Source organism: Pipistrellus hanaki (genome assembly GCF_964339955.1).
Source record: "Pipistrellus hanaki genome assembly, chromosome: 7".
Taxonomy (NCBI): domain Eukaryota; kingdom Metazoa; phylum Chordata; class Mammalia; order Chiroptera; family Vespertilionidae; genus Pipistrellus; species Pipistrellus hanaki.
Window position 1 is genome coordinate 8,585,809 of NC_140509.1, and position 16,961 is coordinate 8,602,769.

A 16,961-nucleotide genomic window follows, 5' to 3' on the forward strand; every position below is an offset into this window, starting at 1 on the left:
TCCCTGTGCACCTAAAGCCGCTCAGAGGAGGGCTCTCACCAGTCAGAGTGATGGTGCAGGGTCCTTTGTGGTGCAGGCACCCCTCCTCCCCACCCGCGTCCCCACCAGGCCCCCCTCACCCCCACGCCCACCTCAGTGACACAACTGAGTTTGTCCTCTTACAGGCAGTGGAGGTGGGAAGACTTGTTCTCCGAATGTCAGGTGGTGAGGCTGCGGGGTTGGTGATGGGTCAGGGCACCCGTTCCCCACAGAGGAGAGGAAAGCGGGCATTAGAGTTTCTGCAGGAAAGGGGCGGTCGGGGAGACTGCAGGAGAGGACACCTAGAGGTGAGGTTTTATACTTTTAGAAAAGGTGTCGGAGCTTCACTGAGCTCGCAGCGCGCACAGCTGCACAGGCTCCTGTGTCTGCGCCTACCACACGGCCTCTGGTCCAGCACGTAGCTTGTATCTGACTGGTGTTTTAATTGATCGTGGGGGCGGGGCTTCTGTTTTAGGATGTTTTCGGTATGGATTAGTGGTTTTTATTAAATTGTCAAGTGGAGTGACTCTTCTCCTTTCCTTTGAAAGACAGACCTGGATAATTCACTGTGGCTTTGGTTGTGGCACCCTGGGCAGCTGACCCATCCCGTAGCCCGCCTCCTCCCCCAGCCCAGCCAGGCCCTGTCAGCCAACCCAGGAGCCTGGAACCAGGCTGTTGGCTGGAGTGTGGTGCTGTCCCCGCCCTGCAGAGCCAGGAGAGGAGAAGAATGCAGAGGAGACGCAGCCCATTCCCCAAACACCTGCAGCGGCTTTGCCTGTGCCTGGGCCTGATGAAGTAAAACGCATTACGATCTTTTAACACATTTTTGTGTTACAATTCTGCCTTGGGCATTGGGTCAGTGGATGCGGTGTAATCCAGGGATTGCTGCCGATGGGAGTATAAATGGCGAATGCTTTCCAGCAAGCTTTCCTGTAACCTCCTGCAGTTCCCCGTGAGCACTTCCACAGGAGCTGTGAAGTCATGAGGTGTCCTGAGCTTTAAGAAACTCTGAACTTGCTGGAAAACGTGATTCTTTTTTTCTAATGAGCTTGCCTGGCCATTTCAGTCACATGGGTCAGGCGTCTTTGTCATTTATTTTTTAAATGGGCACTTTAGCCGAAACCGGTTTGGCTCAGTGGATAGAGCGTCGGCTTGGGGACTGAAGGGTCCCGGGTTCGATTCTGGTCAAGGGCATGTACCTTGGTTGCGGGCACATCCCCAGTAGGGGGTGCGCAAGAGGCAGCTGGTCGATGTTTCTCTCTCATCGACGTTTCTAGCTCTCTATCCCTCTTCCTTCCTCTCTGTGGAAAATCAATAAAATATATTTTTAAATGGGCACTTGAGATAGCAGAGGGTACCTGTGGAGATTGGGGTCCTTACCTAGGCCTCGAGGGAAGTTTCTGAAGGGCTGGGCAGGCTCTGCCTGCTGGAGCACACGCTACCTCCTCACTCCGCCTGCAGCTGGCACCCCGGACCCACGTGTCCGTCACAGACTGCATGTGCCGCCGGCTCAGGCTGCACTCCAGGGTGGTTCTCCCGAGCCTGGGTCCCCACAGCCTGTTGGTATTTTTAGATTCTGCTTGGACCTTTGACAATCTGAAATTCAAATGAACAAGAAAGTGTAAAACACTTCTTGCAAGTGAGGTAAAAACACCGAGCCCTGGCGCCGAGGCCTGCCCGGTCCCTGCCCTGACTAACGTGGGGGCCTCCAAGTGAAGGGGTGGCGGGGGGGGGGGGGGGCAGGGAAGCTCAAGGAAACAACTGTAATTAAAGCCCAAAAGTATCCAGAGCTGCCCGGTTCTGCCAGCTTTAAATTGCGCTTTTCATTCCAAGACAAAGCTGAAAAGCAACTTTTCAGTCTGGCAGGGATGGAATAAAAATGACAAGGGCTTAGAATTTGAATGTGAGTTCTGGGAGCGCTTTCTCTGTCTCCCGTAGGAAATTCCATAGAAAACGACAGTTCTAACCCCTTTTTAATCCTTAGGGTTTGGGGGAAGGTGAGGGCTGCACTGCCCCAGCCTGTGGGTGAGGGAGCAGGAGGCAGGGCCGGAGCTGGCAGATGGGGCTGCCGCCTGGCCCAGCTCCCGTAGGCCCGCCTGCCAGACCTGAGCGGCGAGGGCAGGCCCCGGGCGAGGCCTCTCTCGGTGCTCCTCTTGGGCAGCCATGGCGTTGGTTTTTGTAAACAAGTGAAACAGAAATACCGTAGCAACTGTGAAAGCACTTAGAGCAAGGTGTTGGGTGTGTTTTCTCTCTGCCTAATGGCAGCGTTTGTACACGTTGTTCTTGATCGTCAGTGCCTGTCTTAGAATTCCCTGGCCGGCAGAGGTAGGTTTGAGGGTGAATGAACTGTGTGACTTTCAGGTTTCACCGGAAAGCTCCAGGGTCAGGTCAGACGTTTGGTTCCCATCAATGAGCGAGTTTAGGAACCCGCACGTCAGAACTTCGAATCTTGGGAGAATGAGCCTGGTTCCCCTTCCTGCTGGAATGTGTTCCCAGGGCCATCCCAGTGACTGGGCATCCTCAGGTTTATGTGGCACACGGCTCAGTGTCACAGCCCAGGGCTGTGTCAGGGGGCGTGTCCGGATCACCTGCTTCTGCCATCAGCACCCTCTGTGAAATGCCTGTCCTCCCACTGAGCCCCAGCCTCTGTCAGGGCGTCTGCACTTCTCTTTCCCTGGGGCCTTTGGGACAGAGGGTCAGGCAGGTCTCAGGTTGATGCCTCGCGCCATCATCTGTGTGTCTGATGGTGACAGCCAGGAAGCTCCTGATCTCACCTCTTGCTGCCACAGCCGTAGGTGTGTTCAGGGCCCTGGGATGAGCCCCGTGGTTCAGCCATGATGGCTGTCTACACAGGCATGCTCTCCCTCCCCTTTGCCGCCGATGTAGTTAAAGAAGTTCTCTCATTCTGCGAGTGTAGCTGCCGGAGACCTTCTGGAGGCATTCCAGCCCAGCTCACCAGGGCACTGCTGTGGTCTGGCCTCCAGTCCCTCTCCCGTGCCATGATGGCCAGTCAGGTGCCGGGTCATGGCAGGCGGAGAGGGGCCTGGAGCGCGGGGCGGTGGGACCTGCTCCCCTGCGCTCCCTGTTTCGTCGAGGGCTCATCCCAAACTGCTTCCCAGTGCCAGCGAGCAAAGCAGTGCCCACTCAGCTTGAGTGTGTGGTGCCCATTTACCAGGATCACCCCTGGCGGCGTGAGGGAGCTCTGCCCAGGGCCTCCCCCAGGCCAGTGCTTCACGCAGCCAGTCCCTGGCTCCATCCCTGGGCCCCGCGGCACAGCACGGAAAGGGCTGAGGTGGGCCGGGTTAGCAGGCAGGTCATATCTTCAAAAACGTTTTCCTCTCTTGTGGGAGGTCAGCATCCTTTTTCTCACCTCCTCCTATTCTCCTAATCCCTCCAAAGCATGCACGGTAACGAAAGCACAGCTGTTGCTAGCTAAAGTGTGCTAACTTGTTCTGAAAAGTGCAGGAAGCTGATCTACGGGGCCCTAGTGGGAGTGATCGATATGGGTTGTGTGTTTGTGAACAAGTAAGTGGATTCCACATTGACATATAACTTTTCTTTGTTTAATATATTTTCATTGATTTCAGAGAGGAAGGGAGAGAGATAGAAACATTAATGATGATAGAGAATTATTGATCATCCTCCTGCACATCCCCTGACCAGGAATTTAACTGTGACCTCCTGGTTCATAGGTCGACACTCAACCACTGAGCCACACCAGCCAGGTGATATATAACTGTTTAAAATTAGGGGAAAATAATTGTGTGCTATCACCAAAGCCTGGGCCACGGCCCAGCTGCTCAGTTCAGGTCCCCTGTGTTTCTGTGCCTCTGAACACACCTTGTCTGACCTTCTCTGGAGGCCCCCCAGCTTCTAGGGAGGAGGATGGCCTGGCCAGGGTGGAGTCCCCTGTGCTCTCACTGCTCATCACTGAAGTTAGGGGCAGGCCTCTCCCCAAATCCAGCTCAGTCTCCAGATTCCACCAGAGAGTCCTCGAAAGTCCATGTCACGTGCACTGGTTTCTGGAAACAGATCCTTGGGTACCAGGAAAGGAGGATAAAGGTCCACCCCACTCCCCGAGTTATCCCCACCCTCCCTGTATCCCACTGCTGACACGGAAGTGCACGTCCAGTGGGCTGCTGTCCGTGGTAACACCTGTGCAGCATTTGGGACAGTTCCCGCCCGCACCCCCTCCTGACGGGTGATCCTGACGGGAGCGGGAACCGAGCTTCTCTGAGCATCTAATAACCTCGGCACGGCCACGTGTGAAGTCAGCTTTCCAAAACCGCCCAGTGAGTTACAGGCTATCAGCACCGCTCCCAAACTCAGCTGCTGTAGGTGGTCTTCACCTTCCAGAATGAAATGCCAGGTGCTCAGGTGTGTTTTGATAGAGGTTCGCAGAACTTGGCAGAGAAATGAGGAGTTTGGGGATGGATGGAGATCCTTGGGTGGGTAGCGAGAATACGTGGAAGTTGTTGTGGTTGTTACCCGGGGCTCTCAGAGCCACTAAGCAGAGTTGTGGGGTGTGTGGGTAGGACAACACTGGAGCATCTCTCCTCGCCCCGGTCAGCCTTGAGATGTAAGCCTGAGCCAGGTCCACGTGAATTCACAGGCAACCCATTTCCTGCTACTTGTATTCAACGAGCACCGTTCATCAGGAGAGACAAGTCCTGGGACATTCTCCTGTATCACCCCACTATCTTAAAGGGAAGAGAGAGAAAGGGGATGCTAGGAATAAAATGCTGCCACCGTACCGCTGGTGTGCCCACCCCAAGCCCTACCTGGCAGCTTGCCCTCATCTGGTGGCTGTGCTGCACAGAGACGGCTGGGCTGGTAGGTGGGGCTGGGAGATCCTTTAGGAGAAAGGCGGCTGGTGTTCAGTAGCTTCGAGCAATGAACTCATCAGTAAATAGAACACGTGAGCTCATTAATCTTCACTCCGCCTTTGGACCAAGTGGGAGCTCAGCTTCTCAGGAGATATAATTTCATCTGTTCTTTTCCTTAAACCCAGGCCCAGTTAGAGTGAGGCACGTGGCCTTGCTCTTCCGGGAGCGGCGAGGATGCGCGTTCCCGCTCAGGGCATGGCCTGGGCTCGTCCGCCCCGGGCCCCGCCCCGGGCCCCGCCCCGGGCCCCGCCCCGGGCCCCGCCCCGGGCCCCGCCCCGGGCCCCGCCCCGGGCCCCGCCCCGGGCCCCGCCCCGGGCCCCGCCCCGGGCCCCGCCCCGGGCCCCGCCCCGGGCCCCGCCCCGGGCCCACGGGAGCTCAGGGCAGCTGAGGAACGCTCTCTGGGGGAAGCTTATGTTTAAAAGTTCAGGCTGTCGACATCTTCGTCCATTCTGGCCACTTAGTCTCTGCTCCAACTTCTGTTCCTCCGAGATCACTGCCTCCACCCTTTGTCTCTGAAAAGGACAGAATTGAGGGTGCGGAGCGGAAGGGCTCCCAGTTTGCACCGGTGGCTGCCCTGGCCGCCAGGGACAAGAAGTCCGGGCAGAGCCCTGCTTGGGGCGGGAGTGCGGAGAGCCCCGGGGTGGCGGGCTGTGGTGCCTGCTCCCGGCCAGGGAGAGGAGCTGAAGGGGGGGTTCAGATGTCCCACGGGCTGGCCTGAACCTGGCCTAGGCCATGGGACCCTGAGATGTGGCGAGACACAACTGATGGATGGAAGCCAGCCAGCACCGGCCGGGCTTCCCAGCACCACCCCTCCCCCCAGAGCAGGTCTCAGGAGACATCGGGTGTCCCTGCGCCTCGCACATCCACATACTGACCGGCATTCCTGGATGTTGATCAGACGAGGGGAGGGAGCAGGTCACATTCTGTGGCAGGAATGTTCCCTCTGTCCTCTGGGCCTCCTCTCATTGTTCCCGGCAGAGGGACTGCACCAGCCCCTCCCCCATCGCTTTTCCACCAGCTTCTCCCTCGCACCTCTCTGCTCCAGAGAGGACCACGCCTGGGTGCGGGCCTCAGCCTCCCACCTGCCAAGTGCAGTTTAGAGGCATCAGGCTCCTTGGAGTGAAGCAGCTCAGCATTGCCGCTTTGTCCTCTGTTTTTATGTAAAACCTTTTCCAGCGCTTGAAATCCATTTTCCTTGAGAGCCCCCTTCACGTGCAGCTTATGGTTTGAGCACTGCCACGATCCCCACGCCCTAGCTGTACGGGAGGTAGGATGTAATTTAACATAATCATCGGTCTGCTCCCTGTCTTCCTCCGGGAAACGCTGGTGTCCGGGTGGTGGTGCAGGGACAGCGCTGAGCTGGCGGCTCTGCTCCGGCCTCCGGCCTCCGGCGGGCAGGAGCGCAGAGCCCGCTCTCCCAGGGAAAGGCGTGTCCACAGCGGCTGCCGCCTTCGGCTCTGCCTCCAGGCCCCTCCAGGCACGAGCGCAGGGAATGCCCGTGGGCTCTGGGGACAGCGCACTGAGCTGAGGAGGGCGGGCCTGGATGACTCCTCAGCAGCAGGAGCCTCTGCGGACCGTCCGCCCACTGAGGTGCCTCCGGACGTGAGCTGGGCTCTGGGCCTGTGCAGCCCCCTAACCCTCCTCTGTTTTCTCTGCTTCTCCCGCTTCTGCAGGTTACGTGTTCTGCATGTTACATCGCCTCCCCGAGCAGCATGACTGTACGTTTGACCACATGGGCCGCGGCCGGGAGGAAGCCATCATGAAAATGGTGAAGCTGGACCGGAAAGTGGGGCGCTCCTGCCAGCGCATTGGGGAGGGCTGCTCGTGAGGGCCCAGGGCCGCACGTGACGCTGTTCTTAGTTCACTGATGTTAGCCTTATTTAGGACAGAGTCAGCCAGACACCTTTCTGGGCACGCGTCAGACCACAGCCAGGCCGTTTCCTTCCTTAGCCAGCCATCCTGGTACTGTAGTTTAGGGGTTGATGGTGGTTGAAATTGATTTCTGGCTGGTTACTAAGGTGCCTGCTAGCCATTGTATAAAATTAAAACATGAAGAATATTTTTTTTGAGCATGGCTAGTGGATTTAAAACAACACATACCTGTCACTGCTGGAGTCAAACTTATAAAAAGCCTTAAGCGGAAGGGTTCCAGACGGAGACTCTTGAGTTCGTAGAGGAGTAGAAGCTGGTGTTCCAGTCCCCACAGCGCACACGGCTCTGCCAAACTCTGGTTCGTGTCCGGCCTTTCACCTCCTCACTTATCCTTAGTCCCAGCAGCACGCTGCCTGGTGGCCACGCTGCCTTGGCCACAGGAGGCTGCTGAGATTTGCCACGTGGCTCGGCTGTGGGGGCCTCACACCCCCACAGAGCTCACTGGGGGTGGGGGAGCAGGTTCTTATAAAAATCTTAACATTTTTTACCTGACTTGTTACGAAAAGCTCAGCACGAGAAGAGAAACAGTAACCTCACTCTGAAAATTAGCTCCACTCAAGTCTAGTCCACCCACGAGGACCATCTTCTACTCCGGACCCCAGGCCATGGGCGGCCGCCCGGCCGTCCCACCCACTGGCTCTGGCTGCCACTCGCCAAGTCCAGGGTCTGGCAGGTGGTCCCACGCTGACGGCAGCACCGCAGGGAGGCGGGGACCCGGCGGCCTCCGCAGCCACAGTTCTCCTTGGGAGTGTTTTAAATGACGGTTCCAGCCCCAGGAGCCTGGGAAGCGGCTGCCCCGGTTCCGCCCCTTCCAGCAGGAGCCGAGGGGGAGGGCCGCGCCCGCCTGCAGCCTGCAGCCCAGCGACTGCGGTCACGCCTGTCAGGGAGGGAGGCAGCCGTGCGCGGGGCAGCGGTGTGCTGTGTACAGCTGGCTCGTGGCCGTGGCCGTGGCCGTGGCCCGGCTCCGAAGGAGACGTCGGCTCAGCAGGTGGGGCGGACAGAGTGCAGGAGCTCGGGGGGAGGGGAGGGGTGGGCCTCTTGGCTCACGTTGGGAATCAGTACCAGGCGGGTGGGGGACGGGCAGACAGGATAAGACGGGCAGGCGTGCGGGCCCGAGCCGTCGTCCAGGCGGAGAGCCGAACGCTCCTGCAGCGGCCGTTCGGGCCTGTCCAGCCCCGGCTGTTGGAGCAGTTTAACCCAGCGACTCGCCCTTTTATACCACAAGCAGGTCAACTCTGTCTGCAAATTAATTCCCGCAACTGAAACCGTCCTTAGGTCCGGAATCCACAGTAGGAAATAGGAAATCATGCTCTGCCCCCCCTCCCCCCACCAGAGGAACCCGCTGCCGAAGCTCCAGCCTTAACTCTCCTTCAGGACCCAGGCCGGTCTGCTCCAGGGCAGCCGGGCGGGCCGGTCTGCCCACGTTTACCACTGTCTCAGCCACGGCCCTCGGCCAGACCCGGCCCCCCTCAGTGAGCTGGCCCGCCTCCGCCCCACGCCCCGACCCCGAGGCCCGAGCCCCGCCCTCCTCAGGCCCCACCGCTGCTGCTTGGAGGCGGCGATGGGGAGCCCACAGGCTCGGCCCTCTTCCTGGAGGCAGAGCGGGGGGAGGGGGGGGCTTGTTCCCTGCAGTATCTGTTCTGTGAAGTTTGTTAAATGTAAGGAAAGCTTAAATTCTTGTATCTTTAAAAGAGAAATCTTATTTAACCCTTTTGTGTTCTAGATTTACTTACACACACAGCCTAGAGCTCGGTTTTAGTTTTAACATTGTGAAAATATTAAAGACTCTTGTAACTTTATTCTTTTTTTCCTGCTGAAAAATTAAACCAGTCGTACGAAAGTTCGGATTTCTCTGTTTCGCCCCTTCTCCGACATGCCTGCCCCGGACCACTAGGAACACCACAGCCCCTCCCACGAGCCCCCGGAATGGTCTGTGGGCCCGGCCAGGGGTGCCTGCTGGGCCCAGCTGTGCCGCAACGGGAGGCTGCACATCTGGGGAGATGGGAGGAGGGGGCACCTGCTCTGGGCCCGGGTGTGCGCGGCAGGACGGAGAGGGTGAGGAAGGAGGAGGGCCGGGCGGTGTGTGCTGTGAGCTCACGGGTGCAGAGCAGCGACTTCAGCAGCTTCTCTCAGGGCCACACAGACGGCTGACGTTCGGAGGCACACCAAAAATACTTCTTTTCTTTTTGCCGATATGACCCAAAAATGGTATTTGTTCACAACAGACGGCTGCTGTGTTGGCTGTTGTCGTCTGTTTGGCAGTCTGAGGGAAAGAGGTCAGGGCCCCGCAGGAGTCAGGCACTGCGTGTTGTAAAGCCCGGTGGCGCAGTGGGAACGCTGGTGTAGAGGATACACTGATACTGGGAAGGTGTTCACATCCATCTGGCGGAGGGGCCCCTCCCCACCACCTGGAAGGCAGGGATTGGTCACACGGCTGTCACCGCGATGACGAGGATCCCCGGAGGGAACCCGAGGTGCACAGCGGACAGGGGCAGAGCGCACGGGGTCTGGGCCTGGGGACGCCGCGCCTGGCGAGGCGAGTGGGACTGCCGGCCTTGGGGCTTCGGGAAGAGGAGGGCGGGCAGGTGGGCAGCAGGGGCACGGGAAGCCCCCCGGCCGGTGGAGTGGGACGGTCATGGAGGTAGGGGTCAGCTGGGGACTGGGCGGCCTCCCACTCGGAGGACGGGCGCCAGAGCGCGGAAACGCCCGAGGAAAGACGGGGGCTTCCGAGAGTTTCCCTCCTTCGCCACCATCCTCAGAGCTTCCCTGGGAGGGCTCGGAAGAGGGGAATAACCAGAGAAAGAGGGGACAGACGGGGTGCGGGAAGGCACTGCCCGGCGAGGCCCAGGCCATGGCAGCCCGTCCACCTCCCTACGGGCTGGGAGGGGTACCTTCTACCATGGGTTCAGATATGAGTCTCAGATAGAAAATTACACAGACAATTTATTGCAAAACAAAAAATAAGAGGAACCACAGACCCCGCGTGGCTTGGCCGTGAATAATATCAGATACAAACCAGGCGAACACGAACAGGGAGGCGGGCTGCTCTGGGACAGAGCAGGAAGTCTGCCCGCGGGCCCAGTTCCGTCTCCCGTCCTCGGAGGCAGGTGCGTGTCTAACATCCAGGAGAGCGATGTGTGTGAGGTTAGGAGTATAAGTGCAGCATGATGCTCTCCGGGTCCATCCCTGCTGTTACAAATGGTAAGAATTCCTTCTTTTTCACAGCGGCACAGTATTCCATTGTGTAGATGTACCACAGTTCTTTAACCCACTCTTCTGCTGATGGGCATTTAGGCCGTTTCCAAATCTTAGCTATGGTGAATTGTGCTGCCATGAACATAGGGGTGCATATATCCTTTCTGATGGGTGTCTCTGGTTTCTTGGGATATAGTCTTAGAAATGGGATCACTGGGTCAAATGGGAGTTCCATTTTTAACTTTTTGAGGAAACTCCATACTGTCTTCCACAGTGGCCACACCAGTCTGCATTCCACCAGCAGTGCACAAGGGTTCCTTTTTCTCCACATTTTTGCCAGAACTTTTTGTTGATTTTTTAAAAAAAATTCTTTATTGATTAAGGTGTTACATTAGTGTCCTTATCCCCCCAGTGCCCTCCCCCGCCCCCATTCATGCCTCACCCCCCCCCCCCCCCCCCCCCCCCGTTGTCTGTGTCCATTGGTTAGGCGTATGTAAGTGCATGCAAGTCCTTTGGTTGATCTCTCCCCCTTACTCCTACCCTCCCCTACCTTCCATGTGAGGTTTGATGGTCTGATCGATGCTTCTGTCTCTGGAATTGTTTTTGTTCATCGGTTTATGTTGTTCATTATATTCCACAAATGAGTGAGATCATATGGTATTTATCTTTCTCTGACTGGCTTATTTCGCTTAGCATAATGCTCTCCAGGCCCATCCATGCTGTTGGAAATGGTAAGAATTCCTTCATTTTTCCTGCCACATAGATTTGTTGATGACAGCCATTCTCACAGGTGGGAAATGGTACCTCATTGTTGTGATTTGCATCTCTCGGATGATTAGTGACTTTGAACATGTTTTCATATGTCTCTTAGCTTTCTGTATAACTTCTTTCGAAAGTGTCTATTTAGGTCCTTTGCCCATTTTTTTAATTGGGTTTTTTATCTTTTATTAAGTTGTATGAGTTCTAAATTTTGGAGATTAAATCCTTATCTGAAATATCATTGGCAAACATGTTCTCCCATCCAGTGGCCTCTCTTGTTGTTGATGGTTTCCTTTGCTGTGCAGAAGCTGTTTGTTTTGATGTAGCCCATTTGTTTTCTCCTTAGTCTCCATTGCCCTAGGAGCTGTGTTGGTAAAGATATTGCTATGACATATGAATGCTATTTTGTTGCCTATGTAGTCTTGTAGGATTTTTATGGTTTTCTGTCTTACATTTAAGACCTTTAGCCATTTTCAGATTGTGTTTTGTGTATGGTGTTTTTGAACTTTATATAAATGAAGTAATATTATGTGAATTCATGTTTTTTAAAAATTTATTGTCTAAAGTTTTACATATGTCTCCTTTTCCCCCGAATGACACCCTCCCCACCCCCCACCCCCAGCCAGTCCCATCCCAGGCACCCCTATGTTCATAGCAGCACAATTTCCAATAGCTAAGATTTGGAAACAGCCTAAGTGCCCATCAATAGATGATTGGATTAAAAAAACTGTGGTACATCTACACGATGGCATACTATGATGCTGTAAAAAAGAAGGAACTTTTACTATTTGCAACAGCATGGATGGAGCTGGAGAGCATTATGCTAAGTGAAATAAGCCGATCAGAGAAAGATAAACACCACTCTCTCACTTATGTGGGATATAATGGCATAATTTGATGAACAAGAATAATGGCAGGGGATGGGGTGGGTAGAGAGCAACCAAAGGACTTGCATGCCTGCACATTAGCATATCCAATGGGCACAGACAGTGGAGCGGAGGGGGCTTGCCCGGGGCAGGAATGGCTGGGTGAGGGGAATCAAATGGGGAAAAGGAGACCTGTGTAAAGCTTTAGACTAAGTAATAGCAATAAAAGAAATGTAAGTGCAGCAGGAAAAGCTGACGGTCCGCACACTCTCTTTGGAGTGGCGGGTGGGAATGAAGCAAACTGTGTGTGTTCCACCCTGTGACTGTACACATGCATGATGTGATGTTATAAGTCAGAGAAGACAGAGGGACCAGCCCTCCCAGGGTGCTGGGCACCGTCTTCAGAAACCAGGCTGCCCAGCACCCCCCAAACCAGGGCTACATCCAGGACCCGCCATGCCAAGCCGGGTCTGGTTTCCGGTCAGACGTTTTGGAAGAAGCAGGCGGCAGGCTGGGCGGGACGCACAGCAGGACTTCCCTCCGGACCTTTTCTTAACTGGTGCCTCTCGGGACCAGCTGTGCAGTTCCTTGAGCACCTTCCGTGTTTTTTAGGAAGAACTTGGGGCAGCCTGGAGGTCCGTGCACATGGGCCTCAGTGCTGCGTTGTCACAGCAGCCCAAACTCACGCCACCTGCCGGTCAGTTCCTAGACCCTCACCTTCCCCGCGGCTTAACTCTGTCCCGGGTTTGTAAGCAGCAGGTGTTTCTCACCGATTCCCGGAGGGAGTTGGAGGTGGACAGTGAGCCAGGAGCAGCAGGTGGTGCCCACAGGCTCCGGAGCTCCCGCCCGGGGCCGCTCACCTGCGGCCAGAGCCCAGCGGGCGTCCAGAGGCCTGCAGTAGCCCCGGCCCCGAGCACCAGGAGGCGCAGGTTCGGTCCCTGAAGTGAGCGTACGGGAGGCAGCAGGTCAGTGTTCCTCTCTTTCCCTCTCCAAAATCAAACATCCTCCAGTGAGGATTTTGAAAGAGCTACAACTGAAATGACAGTCACCCTCAGTTGGCACCTGGGCCTGGGAGACAGGCAGCCGGAGCTCCAAGGCGTCTCAGACGCGGGGGACTGAGCTGCTGGCGAGGAGGTGCTCCCCAGACGGGGCCTTGAGATCACGTGTGATGGTGATACAACGTCCAGTTGGGTTCACGGACGTAGGGGGCAGGTGGTTGGCACCCCATGCCGCCCTCCTGGGTGGGCCGAGCCTGAGCTATTGGAGGGAGTGTGGGCCTGGTGGGGCAGGGCTCTGGAAGGCTTGGGAGCAGGAGGCGGGTCAGAGGTGAGAATGTGCCACCCCCTGGGGCGGAGGCTTTGGAGTCCACAGGCCCAGCCCGCCAGCCACGGAGGAGGAGCTGGGTCCGGAGAGGAGGATAGGAGGGAGACAGGCCTGCATGGCGGAGGCCGGGGAGCCCATGGGGCAGAGCCGGCTCCACACCTGCTGCTCCAGGTGCTGGGACACGGGGGAGGTGGGACCATCCAGGGTTTGAGCCGTGGAGGGATGTGGTCTGACGGGTTTTAAGGAGAAGAGTTGCCCAGGGATGAGGCTACTGGGACACTGACCCGGGTAACTGATGTGGGCAGAGCTGCTGGGGAACGTGGGTGGCAGTGGGGGCGGGGAAGTGGGCTGAGCTGCAAGGGAGAGAGGACAGGAGTGTGGACAGCGGGCGTGGGTGAGAGGAGACGTGGCGAGCCCCGGTTTGGGCCTGAACAGGAAAGGGAGGTGGTCACTGAAGGGCTGGTGGGTGGGCTGGGGGGGAGCAGACTAAGCTGGGTGCAGGCTGGACACGCAGGTGGAAATGCTGACCAATGCCACACACAGCCCTCCGCTCCGCAAGGGGTCCTGGCTTTAAGGTCGTTGTGGGAGGGAGGGAGCAAGGCCCAGGGACACGAGCCAGCAAGGGAGCCGGTGACCCAGAGAGCAGAGTCCTGGGTGTGTGAGGAGAAGGCGGTGTGGGCACCTGTGGGGGTGCTGCTCAGGGACCAGGCATCTGGGGACTGGCCACTGGGAGCCTGGCTACAGGGGCTTCCTTTTCGAGGAGAAGTTGGGCAGCAGAGCGGTGGGTGTGGGGTGAGAGCTGGCTTTCAAGTAAAGGAGAAATTCCTGTTACACCAGCCTCATGACCCAGTGAGAGGGGTAAACAGGAGGTGCAGGAGGTGCAGGAGGGAGGGGAGGTGGAAGATGGGGCCGGGGGGAGGGCAGGGCAGGGCAAGCCAGTGCTGTGGGAGTTATTTCTCTTGTTTCCTCCTGGGAGCGGGCGCGGGCAGCAGGCCCTGTGAGGTTGGAGACGGAGTGACAGGTTCGCTGGGTGCCAGGTGGCATCACAGTGTGAGGACCTCCCTGCAGGTCCCAGGGTTTGTAAGGTTTGCAGGAATGGGATACTTAACTGCTTTGGTTGAAACGGGTTCCTAGTTCAATTCCAGCGTCACACTCCCCACTCCAGCTCCTGCGCCCCCCGCCCTCAGTGTCTTGCATCCATTGGTTATGCTTATCTGTATGCATACATGTCCTCCTGTTGATCTCTTACCTCCTCTGCCTCAACCCTCCCAGTTGTCTGACAGTGTTCGATGCTTCTCTGCCTCTGTATTTTTGTTCACCAGTTTATAATGTTCTTTATGTTCCACAAATGAGTGAGACCATGTGGTATTTTTCTTTCACTGACTGGCTTATTTCATGATATTCTGGACTTTTTAATGTTTGGATATTGGTCAGCTTTTAAAAATGTAATGTGTGGTGATTTCTCATCAACCCCCGTGGAGCAGGGTCCGAGGTCCTTCCCGGGTCTGCGTGTGGTCTGTGTGGCTACCATCTGCTTCGGTCGCTGGAGTCTCGATGGAGGAAGCAGGGTGCTGACTGTGTCTGATGTGAGCACCATGTTGAGTCACATGGCTGAGTAGCACTGGTCTGAGGACAGATGAGACATGCCATGGGCTTGTCGAGACTTTAAATATGTCCTTGAATTCCCTGAGCCCTCCCCCCGAATGTGGCTGGCCTTGGTGACTTGCTTCTACGACGCACATGGAGAGGGCTGCTTCCTGGTGCGGGCTGGAGCCGAAGGCGCGGGAAGCGTGTGTGCCTCTGTGTCACCTGCCGCAGGGCTGAGGGCCGATGGGTGAGGGGCTGACTGGTCACGCCCACAGCAGGTGTTGTGGTTTGGACGGACCCCTCGGGCACTGTTGGTGGGACCGGAACGTGTGGCCGCTGCAGAAGGCAGTTTGGTGGTTCCTCAAAAGGTTAGACTTACCGCATCATCCAGCAGTTCCACTCCTGGTACACACCCTGAACATGAATGCAGGGACTCGCGCACATGCAGACGTGCACACACATCCACAGCAGCCCCATCCAGGGGCAAAGGGCATCAGCCCAGGTCCACCGAGGGGCGAGCGGGGCGAACGGGTGTAGCATGCGCACCCAGTTCTGCCTCCAGGAAGCGAAGGCGGCCGCGGGCCACCTCGCCGACGCTGGGCGAGGGGGAGAAGCAGGCCCGGGAGGCCCCACGTTACGTGACTCCATTTAAATAAAATGCCAGAACAGGAGTCACAGACGGAAAGCAGACGGCCTCCACCAGGGGTGGGGGGAGAGCACGGGCTTGCTTTCCAGGTGGTGAGAACGATCCGGGTGCTGTGTGCATGCCGTCGTAAAGGCACTAAACGCCACCGAAATGGTCGTTTGCAGTGGGGGAGTTTATGTTGTGTGACTCTCAACTCAATTTAAAAAGGCCCGATGGAGGCACGGCACTCGCCAGACGCTGGGAGCATCGCCGAGCAAGAGGGTCCTTCCATTCCCAGCCAGAGTCTGTTCCCCAGGACCCTGAACCCCGGACCCCGTTGGGTCCGCCTGCCCCTCACGGTTTGCCCACCGCGGGTAACGCTCACGGTGCTCCAGGGCAGGAGCCAGGCTTGGGGCGGTCAATGCACCTGACGATGAAATGGGGTTTTAGGACTAGTTCTGGGTGAGGAAAATGGAGACAGACAGGTGTGCGGACTGCCTTAGGCCAGCGGAGTGGCGTTAACATCATCAAGATCGCTGGCAGTGATGGCACACCTGCTTGGTGCCGGGCTCTGTCCCAGGAGCCGTTCACACACACCTTATCTACTCCTCCCCGTCCTAAGGGGCAGGACTGTTCGCTCCACTTGCCAGGCGTCTCCTGAGCCAGGCGGCGTCTCTACAGATGATCTGAGAATCGCGGAGCTGGCCCGCGGCCGAGAGGACCCCCAGGCCTCCCTGCGGGACACACGCGCCACCTTCCAGAGATGAGGCCACTGGGTGGTCATTCCTGCGTGGAGGCCCGTGTCCTCCGTTACCGTGTCATGTGTGTGCAGGCCAAACCCAGCCTGCCATCGTGTCGTCCACCCCTTCTCAGTGTCTGGCATCCCCAGCTCATTGCTTGTGATTTTGAGGGCGGGGAAAGCAACAGTGCTGTCACTGAGCCTCATTTGCACAAGGTAAGTTGGGGTTAATATTGCCCACTGCCCTCCAAATTAGCCACCTGCCACCTCTGCCTTCAAAGACTTTAAAGACTTTAGATCTTTAAAATGTAAACAGATGAAACAAGCAGGACATACGGAAGCTTTGTGGTCCAGGTAGGTGAGGTGGCAGAGTCAGGTGTAGCCACTTCAGGAAGTGTGTCCTGCCTCCAGTCCTGCAACGTGCAAGGGCAGCGTTAGGAGGGAACGTTGGAAAGTGGGCCCCCAGGCCCCCACGTGAGCTCACAGCCAGCCTCAGCGACTGTCCCACAGGCGGTCAGTTCCAGGAAACCGATGCCCCCAGAATCGAACACTGGCACTGAGCGCCTCCTTGACTGTCACCACCAGGTGCCCGTCCCTCAGCCCTCGCCATCTCATCTCTGGGCTCCACCGGGCACCAGGGCTCAGCCTGGGCCCCGTCTCTCCCCTGCGTGATCCCTCCCGGCTCCAGAGCCACCGGGAGGTGACCCAGGTCTTCCCCACCCCGGCCCAGCTCCGCTGCTCTCAGGTCCAGCTCAGTGTCCCCGAAGGCCGGGCACTTTGTGGGAACCGGACCGCATCCCCCCCCCCCCCCCCGCCCCCAGGCCGGGCGCATGCACACAGGTGGCACCTTACCAGGTCCCCAGCTTCTGGGGGCGCTGATAGAGGAACCCGCACACTCCCCCCCTCCCCACCTCTGAGGCCCGCACCGACCCCAAAGGCACCGTGTGACCAGAGTCGTTCACAGCCAAGGCCCCGTCACCCTGAGGTGCTCCTGTCACTCCCACACCCTCCAGGCCTCTCCCCTGACTGGC

The 16,961-nt window shown here is 57.4% G+C and overlaps 1 protein-coding gene across 1 annotated transcript in view; it reads left to right on the plus strand.

The window, feature by feature from the left end:
• ZFAND3 (zinc finger AN1-type containing 3) overlaps window positions 1-6,961 on the plus strand; it is a 247,499-nt gene extending 240,538 nt beyond the window's left edge. Inside the window, exon 6 of the mRNA XM_084889538.1 lies at window positions 6,578-6,961. Coding sequence (XP_084745664.1) covers window positions 6,578-6,732 — 155 coding nt within the window. The 3' untranslated portion in view covers window positions 6,733-6,961. The remainder of the gene's footprint in view (window positions 1-6,577) is intronic.
• The last annotated feature ends 10,000 nt before the right edge of the window (window positions 6,962-16,961 follow it).